The 9,479-nt window shown below is 35.9% G+C and overlaps 1 protein-coding gene across 1 annotated transcript in view; it reads left to right on the top strand.

Moving 5' to 3' along the window:
• The first annotated feature begins 342 nt into the window (after positions 1 to 342).
• The window catches only part of LOC102580043 (E3 ubiquitin-protein ligase listerin), a 17,403-nt gene continuing 8,266 nt past the window's right edge, over positions 343 to 9,479 (top strand). Inside the window, exons 1-10 of the mRNA XM_006344538.2 lie at positions 343 to 497; positions 588 to 690; positions 759 to 821; positions 1,030 to 1,107; positions 2,642 to 2,733; positions 3,291 to 3,393; positions 4,014 to 4,166; positions 4,353 to 5,002; positions 5,781 to 6,252; positions 6,941 to 7,407. Coding sequence (XP_006344600.1) covers positions 442 to 497; positions 588 to 690; positions 759 to 821; positions 1,030 to 1,107; positions 2,642 to 2,733; positions 3,291 to 3,393; positions 4,014 to 4,166; positions 4,353 to 5,002; positions 5,781 to 6,252; positions 6,941 to 7,407 — 2,237 coding nt within the window. The 5' untranslated portion in view covers positions 343 to 441. The remainder of the gene's footprint in view (positions 498 to 587; positions 691 to 758; positions 822 to 1,029; positions 1,108 to 2,641; positions 2,734 to 3,290; positions 3,394 to 4,013; positions 4,167 to 4,352; positions 5,003 to 5,780; positions 6,253 to 6,940; positions 7,408 to 9,479) is intronic.

The following is a 9,479-nucleotide window of genomic DNA, read 5'->3' as shown; positions in this document are numbered from 1 at the left end:
GTCCCTATTTAGTTGTCCATTTTGACAAATCAAGAAAGGACAACAATTTTTTTCCTATTATACCCTTATTTACACTTCTTGAAAATTTCTAAAAGTGTATGTTGTTTCCCTCCAATTTATTTCACTTGAATTCAAAGAAATGGTTGTAATTTTGAAGTGAAAAGTTGTCATAAGGGTAAAATTGTAACTTCACTGTGCTAATCATTGTTGCCTTAATCTGTGTGCCATTTCTAAAGTGGACAACTAAAAAGGGACGGAGGGAGTAACAAATATATTAGGGTTGTTTGTTGTGAAAATATAAATATAAATAGAAAGAAAAAAAGTTTATGATTGAAATTTGGAAGTGGCAAAACAGTGAATTTGGCAAACATATAAATTGTAGTCGGGGATCGCTCTGTAATCAATTTTTTTCTTGAATAAGGCAGAAGCCGAAGCAGAATAATGGGGAGAACGAAAGGAGATGGAGCTAGAAGCAAGTCTCGTCCCTCTAGCAGCAGGTCTATTTTCTTTGTTTTTTCATTCTTTCTTGCAGTTTTCGTTTGTGTTTGTGTTTTTTTTTTGTAATATTTGTCATATTGGTATTGCAGTCTTGCTGCTTCTTTACTGCCCCAAGGTTCTACGCCTGTCGGATTTGGAGGCTATATGGGTTGTTCCCGTGTTGACTCAACTGAAGATTCTCCCCCTTTCTTGGTACTACTATTCATCTGGCAACCATAGAATTATGTGTTCACGCCTGACCTAATTACTTTCTTTGTCAGGATATTGACAGTGAAGTGGCACAACACCTCAAGAGGCTTGCTAGAAAGGACCCTACTACTAAAGTAATTTCATTATTCATTGTTGGAATAGAATGGATATCATGTCCAGTTAGGAGAATATGAGAGATGTCAATTAGAAGCAACTAGGAACAGCTGGTTTTAAGTATCACACTTTATGCTTATTTTTGTATATGCTCAACTTCCCATATGCCACTGATTCTTTATTTTTCATATTTGACAAGGCTCATTAAAATTCTTCTTTTTCTAACAGCTAAAAGCATTGGCATCACTATCTCAATTATTCCAACAAAAGACTGCAAAGGAGATAATACCGATAATCCCACAATGGGTATGCTCACTTCTCTTTCCTTGATGCTAGTCAATACCCAAATAGGAAAATCTCTAGGCGATTGGCCATGCTATATCTTATATTACAGATTTTACACATTTGGTGCTCCTTTTAAAGAACGTGCCCTATGGTATAAGATTGCGATATTTGGGTTTCATGCTTGTTCCCTTCAGCTTTTAAGCAACTCATAGGAAGAAATTTTACCTTTTAAAACTGAATGATGGAATGTTAAAGTTCAATGTGGTAAGATTTAGCATTGAGTCCTTCCAAAATTTTGAAGAATTCAACCGTTTTTGGTCCTGAAATATGGCTATATCTAATAAGTTAGGACATGTATCTCCTCATCACTAGTAGCAAACACTTTTTAACCTCTTAATCACCAAGACTTGAAGGATTATTACATTCCTTTACACAACAAAATTTATATTCTAGCACGTTATCATCTGAGAACTCATTCAACACAAGAATAAGAGAAGAGGAAACATCAAACTTACTTACAATCCTCGACTCACAAACTTCACGCCTCTCTTCAACAAGTGGGAATCCACAATCTCAGGTTTAGTAGAAATCTTCAAGATTGGGAGTCGAGGAATTTCAAAGGTTGCAGGAGGTACTATAAAGCATATCATAGTTCCCTCTAATGAGGGTTCAAGGAGACGGGTGCCGGCGATGAGGAGTGATAACATCACAGTTAAATCATTTTACCAGAAGTAGTTGCAGTACGGTTTGGGTTCCGAGGAAGAAGTTTTTTTTTTGCATGAATGTTAACGAGGGGAGTGATTCTGATGGCTAAGAATCTTACGAAGAGAATATTACTTATGCTAGTTGGTGTTATATGTCCAAGTGTTCGGGCGAAGAAGGTGATCATCTTTTGTTGCATTGTGAGATGGCGTCGGTTTTGTGGAGGGTGGTCTTGAACTGTTTTGGTCAACAGTGTGTGATGTCAGGTATTGTCAGAGATGTGTTGCATAGAGGACAGGCAATTGGAGGTTGCTCGCTAGCTCATGTGGGTCGTATTGAGGGAGAAAACCAGAAGAGCATTTGAGGGGACTGAAAATGATTTTATACATTTGAGAGATAGCCTTTTGTCTTTGATTGCTTTTTGGTGCACCCTTGAAACTCCTTGATGATTGAGTCTATTTTGTAGAGAATCATGTTATGATGTAGATTCTCTACTTTTTGTATACAAAAGTTTTTCCCAATATGTGAATGAAATTATTTACCTTATCCAAAAAATGAAAAAAGGATCCAGATCAATTAAGTTAAAAATTCATTTTAAATTTCTATTTCAGATGAATACAACTTGAATTTGTAAATATGATCACTTGTATAGTGGTTATCAAAAAACATATGCTCACTCATTTATATTGCTGCTCTGGAAGAGATGAGTCCATGAGAGGTTAGGTGCATTCATCAGAGTGTTGGATTGTTGAAAGTACGGAGTGGCTTACTATATTTTTTTCATGGTTTTGGTGGCATAATTGCTAGTTATCACTCACTTAAGTGGCCCTTACTCCTCTATTCTTCCTGTTAGGCATTTGAATACAAGAAGCTGCTACTGGATTACAACAGAGAGGTTCGACGAGCAACTCATGACACCTTGACAAACCTTGTTGGTGTTGTTGGGTATGTACTTATCTTATATAAGTCAGAACTAGATATAGTTAGTTTCTTGGTTCTGCTACATGGACAAACGTCTAACTTCAGAGTAAATTAGTTATGATGACTTGTCTACAGTTTCTTAATTTATACTCTTTTTTCTTTATTTTGATGAAAACTGGATAGTTTTTGAGCTGCTTGTTAGCTTCTATAGATAGATTGCACCTGCTGGCAGTTATAGTGTTATTAGTTAAGCAACGTGTTGACAAACACTTGCATTTTATCAAAATTAACTCCTAAATCATTTAGTGATTGGGTGATGCAAATGATACCTGTGTTAGAAATAGTTCTTTCTTCTCCATTAGTTGAAGCTTGATTCATAATTTGGAATTTTTCTTCTGTTCCAACCTCTAGCATATTTAAACTGCCCAAGTTAAATCAATCCATTTACTTTGAAATGGATGGAGTATCTTTTACAGTCTTTTGTCACAATTCATACCATTGATATCTTTTAAACGTTTGGTTGCTTCCCGTCCTTTGCTCTAGGTGATTTTCGTGGTCTTTTCCTTTTCCTCTTTTTGCAGAAGAGACGTTGCTCCATATTTGAAGTCTTTGATGGGACCATGGTGGTTTTCCCAATTTGATTCTGCCTATGAAGTTTCCCAAGCTGCAAAAAGATCATTTCAGGTTCATGAGTTTCTCAGAAAGTAACTTAACTGTAAATTTACTACCTTTTTTTTGTTAGAAGTAAATTTACTACCTAATTGCATGGTTTCCTCACATGGAACATGAAGATCAAATAAACTTCTTCTAATTGTACTATGCACCAAAATTAAATTGAAGATCAATGTGCAGCGTATGAGTGTGGTGAAGTGAAATTATAAACAAATTACATGTAACAGTTTCTTCATAATAACTTGTATTGGTTAGACTTTGTTTATGTTTGACCAGCTCTGCATTGCTCATCATGGCATAAAAAACATATATGTAGAGTACCTCGTTGTAATAAAAACATATATGTAGAGTACCTACTCTGTTAATATGCACCATTTGAATCTTTTTCTGAATGGATTGGTGTTGTGATCTACACTTTTGGAATCCAATGGCATTTTATGTAATCTGTGGAATTTATAATCAATGGGCATGTTCTGAATGATCAAGGAGATGCTATTAGTTCTACTATATTCTCTCTGTTTTGTTGATGAACTTCTTGACTTAGTTGTTTGTTAACATACACCAAAATAAAGTAAAACTTTCAACTGTTCAGTCTGCATCACAGCCTTACTGCCATATGTGAATATTATCAGGCTGCTTTTCCAGCACAAGATAAGAGACTAGATGTCTTGATTTTATACACATCAGAGATATTCAGGTACATTGAGGAAAATCTAAAGCTTACTCCCCAGAGCATGTCAGACAAGAATGTGGCATCAGATGAACTGGAAGAGATGCACAAGCAGGTTATATCTGTTAACATTTAGTGATTGCCTGAATTTCTCCTTGGTGCTGACAGATGGAGATACCTGCTTACTTGTCAAAAGATTTAGACTTCTCGCTGCTTCTCACATTTGATTCTTACAATCTTTTTTTTCCCACTCCACGTTGGTCTTGATTTATTTTCTTTCTCTTACTCTAATTGATCCCAGGTAGTTTCTTCATCATTACTGGCGTTGGCCACCCTTCTTGATGTTGTGGTCACCGCACAATCTGAACGGCCTGTTTCGGAAACCGAGTCAAAGCGTGCTTCTAAAGCCAAGACCGTAGCTATTTCATGTGCTGAGAACTTGTTATCTACTCATAAGTTATTTCTGGAATTTCTGAAATCTCAGAGCTCTGCTATTCGCTCAGCAACATATTCAGTCATGAGAAGTCTCATAAAAAATATTCCTCATGCTATCAAGGAAACAGACATGATACATCTTGCAGATGCAATACTTGGAGCTTTTCGGGAAACAGATCCCTCATGCCATTCATCAATGTGGGATGTGATCTTACTGTTTTCGCGAAAATTTCCAGAGAGTTGGAGTAGCTTGAAGATTAAAAAATCTGCTTTAAGTAAATTCTGGCATTTTCTTCGAAACGGCTGTTTTGGATCGCAGCAAGTATCATATCCTGCTCTCGTGTTATTTTTGGATGTTGTACCTGCACAAGCAGTTGAAGCACAGAAGTTTCTTCTTGAAGTTTTCGTGAATCTGTGGGCAGGAAGAAGCTTGAGTTATTCATCACAGCTAGACCGTCTTGCACTTTTTAAAGCAATAAAAGAATGTTTTCTATTTAGCCTGAAAAACACTGATAGGTGAAGAGTCCACTGAACTTTTCCCTTTGAACTTCTGTGGTCCCGTCAGCTGTTTTTTTTTAGAATTGGTAACATTGTATTCTTCAGCATTAAGGATATGCCGGGGACCTTTAGAAAATCAGAAAAGAACAAAAAGCATAATACTTACAAGGATCCTAAGAATTCTAAAAGTTGATCTGAATTCTCTAATCCTATCTCTTTACACCAAAAATATAGCGATACAATGCAATTCCATTTAACCTTGTGAATGAATTGGATATATCTTCAAAATTCCTACTATTTCTCTCCTTCCACACTGTCCACCAAATGCTATGTGGAATTAAATTCCACCAGGTCTTCCGTCTCTTGCTACCTCCTCTTCTGATCCAACAACTTGGTATATCAGCTGTATGTTCTGGCATAGTCCATGTTACTTTTGAAAAGTTGAGAAACATGGACCATATTTGTGTTGTGAAAGTACAATGTAAGAATAGGTGACTATTAGTTTCCCATGTCTTCCCACATAAAGAGCACCAAGGAAGTATGATCTTTCCTTTCCTCAAGACTTCATGTGTCAAGCATGCCTTTCTGTTGTTATGCTTCCTCAAATCTCTGATGCCCAAGCCACCTTTATCATTTCTTTGCAAAACTGTCGCCCACTTGAGTACTTGACTAAATTGTATCCTTTGTTCTCTTTGCAGCCATGCCAAAGAAAATCTCTGCTAAGTCAGCTTTGTATTGTTATGTTGAGAATTGTTTATTTTAGTTTCTGTGCTCAGATATGTATTCCTTCTTTCAGGTATTCTGATGCAGCAGATTCCTACAGATTTCAGCAGACACTTACAGATCAGATTCTCTTAAAGCTGCTGTGGCATGAATACCTATTCTCTGTCAGCTCAAAGAACCAGGAGAGTGTCTTTTCTTCTATGGATTTTTCTTCTGGTGGTATTCAACCTTCTCATCAGGCATCAAGACAACTTAATGTCAAAGTTACAGAGGGTTATGTGCTAGATCTTGGGAAATGCATTGTTGAAATCCTTTTGGATATCTTTTTTCTGGAACCTAATTTGCTTTTGCAGTTCTGTTCAACATTCCAAGAGACCTGCCTTGGTGTATTTCAAGAAACAGACAGTTCTATTGAGAATGGTGAAGGGGTGACTGAGTTCTTGTCAGTAGTGAATCAACAAGCAGTAAGGAAAGGTGAAACTTGGCCTCTAGTTTATTTGGTGGGACCAACATTGTTGAAGTCATTCCCCTTGATTAGAACACTTGTAAGTTATTCCTTGGTAATGTTTTCTTTTGATAGTGTTTTTGTGAGTAGAAAATAGTTTGGGCTGTAAACCCATAAAACAGAGGAGGACAGTGTGAGATGGAAAAAGGAAATTTGGATATGTTTGACAAGCCTGTTCCTATCTAACACTACTTTTCTCTCTCTGCATTTTAACCCTTGAAGACAAAAACTTGCTGACCACTTATTTTAGTGAATATTCATAGCTTAGCCTTCTTTTTAGAACATTATGTTTTGGGAATTAATTGCTTTTAAGGAAAGAGCCAAGATTTCTGTAGCTGCATATTGTTGGCTTGTTTATGATTCACTACTGAGTTCCCTGAATAAGGTTGAGCCCAAATCCAAACTCATCTTATCCACAATTGATTCTTTTGTGGTTTTCACCATATTCCTGAATCCTGCCTGATCAGTGATATGTATGCATTTGTATTTGCTCCTTCGGGAATAGGTAAATAAAATACTCTCACACCTGACCCTAGCAAAAGTTGCTTTGATGATTCTTTTTACCAATATCTTTCACTTTCACTTTGATTCTCTCATATGAGTTGTATTATCTAGGATTCCGTTCTTCAGTATAAAATGATTCTAGAATTCCTGCAGTGGGAATTACTGTGGCTTTTATCAAATGTTTTCAGTTTCACTTTCATTCTCATTTTGGTTGTCAATTCTAGGATTCCCCTAATGCAGTGAGATTTATGGTGGCTGCTGTCTCTATATTTAGTCCGCGGAAGATAATTCAAGAGATCTTTTGCATTGAACCCGAAGGAAGACAATTCTTGCATGTCTTCAAGGAAACCTTTATCCCATGGTGCTTGCAGGCTAACAGTCCCACTACTAGCATGCGGCTAGATCTCTTGCTTTCGTTACTTGATGATGAATACTTAGCGGAACAGTGGGCTAGCATCATTATGCATGCAACAAATTTGGAAGAACTGAAATCTGCCGATGGGATTGTGAACTCTGATTGCCTTTCTCTATTGACTATACTCATTGAAAAAGCAAGAACAAGAACTAGCAATAGAAGCACTGTGCAAGTTCCCTATGCAGCCCATTGGCACCATCATCTGTTGGATTCTGCTGCCGTTTCTGTTGTTCAAGCTTTTCCACCTTTTGGAACTTCCAATGTTTCGTATATGCGGTATGTGAAAAATACCTGAAATATTTTCTTCACACATGTCTTGCTCTAACTCCTTCAATTTACTAGATAGTGATTATCTAGCGATAAAGTGGTTGCATTTTCCCATTTTAACTTTGATATCTAATAAGTTATGTTGTGGGTGTCATTTCCATATATTTTAAAAATCATTTGAACTATTGTTGGGTTCAGTATTTTAAAATGCAGGGGCATGACGCAAGGCATAATCCCCGAGTCACGGGGCGTACATCTTATGCATATTCAATTTTATAATTTTATTACTAAGAAAATAAGCAAAAGTAAAACTTTCAATGATTTTACAAATAAATTTTAATAAATAACCAAAAATATACAAAATAAATATTGTAATTATTACCTGGGAAAGATATTAATAACCAATAATATAGAAAAGTATTATAGTTACTATTTGAGAAAGGTAATAACTAACAACACAAAATATGATAATAGCCAAAATAATCTTTAAAATGAAACCATCATTCATCTTCACATTTACTAGTCCTTCCCACCCTCAAGTAATATTTGTACGGATTATTTTTCATATATTTTAAAGAAGAAATAGGATAAAAAGTGTTAAGAGTAACGACAAAAAATGATAAAGTTGTCTCAGGAACATACTGCTATGAAAGCTCTATCTTATCAATTTCAGACATGATTATCTAAAAAATTATTTTTAGCAATGTCATTTTCTATGGAAGTTAATTTGTACATTTTAGAAAAAATCACTACAACCTGAAAAAACATGATAGCATAAAATATAAAAATATCATTACATTAATAATAAAAAATATGATATAAGGCAAAAACTTAAAAACCAAAAAAAATAAAGTACGCCTGGGGAATACATTTTTACGCTCGGGATTGATGGCCCAAATTTTAGGACTTATGTCCTATAGATCTACGTTTTCAATTTGCGCCCTAGAGCATTTTTGGTACGCCTCGAGACTCGCCCCGAAAACGTTTGAAAACAGTGATTGGGTCTACCATATTATTCTACTGTAGTATTGTTCTGTTACTATCTACTATCTATTGTTTTTTACTATATCCGTCATTTCTTATACTTTTGTTACTTCTTCTGGACTGCTTTGAACTATTTTTCCTTGAGCCGAGGGTCTTATTGGAAACAACCTCTCTACCTCTGAGTTAGGGGTAAGGTCTGTGTACACTCTACCCTCCCAGACTCCACTTTGTGGGACTACACTCGGTATGTTGTTGTTTGTATTATTGGGACTAAGAATGATTATCTTTTGCTTTGAAATCTTGGTAATTGTCTCCTGTCTCAAAATTGTATAATGAACATCTCAATGTGCTATACGACAAGTAAAAGCTTGAGTTAATAATTGATATCAGAATATTTTAACCTAAATTTTATGCTACATATCAAATCTTTGGGCTCCTTGATAAGAAGATAAAAATCTTTGCCCTAACTCAATCCCAAAAGATCCAAAAAAATAACTCTTGAGATGAACATTGGCCAACATTATATAAGGAGACAATAACCCATACACTAATAACACCCTCTGCATGAGGGTGGGGGGTGGGGGATTGCATATCGAATCGAAACAAAAGTTCCAGATTTTGATATGCTATTTGGCTTAAGTTTTTGAAAATTTTTGTATGGTATATGGTATTTAGGAAAAAATGCAGAGTACCAAGACCGTATCGAAATACATGCTAACTTATACAATACACATATTTTAGATTATAACACTAGTATAAAAGGCCTAATATTTTACTTCCTTTATCCTTAGATTCTTGGGTAAAGGGTCAAATATGTCCCTAAACTATTTGAAAAGGTCTAGATATACCCTCCGTTTAAAGTTTGGCTCACTCATGCCCTCGCCGTCCAACTTTTCGTCTAGATATGCCCTTATGGGTGTTAGTTGGCCTGCTGGACATTTCCAGCTCATTTTCCATTTCTTTAAATGCCACGTGGAATTGTCATGTCATTTTAACTTTACCACATGACATTTATATGAAAATGGAAATGGATCAATTATGCCCCTAAAAAATTCGAACCCACAAATCCCTCATCCGACTCACCACTCAACCCCCAC

Source organism: Solanum tuberosum, unplaced genomic scaffold (genome assembly GCF_000226075.1).
Source record: "Solanum tuberosum cultivar DM 1-3 516 R44 unplaced genomic scaffold, SolTub_3.0 scf00057, whole genome shotgun sequence".
NCBI lineage: Eukaryota > Viridiplantae > Streptophyta > Magnoliopsida > Solanales > Solanaceae > Solanum > Solanum tuberosum.
The sequence above is the reverse complement of the archived record's forward strand: the minus strand, read 5'-3'. Positions and strand labels throughout refer to the sequence as shown.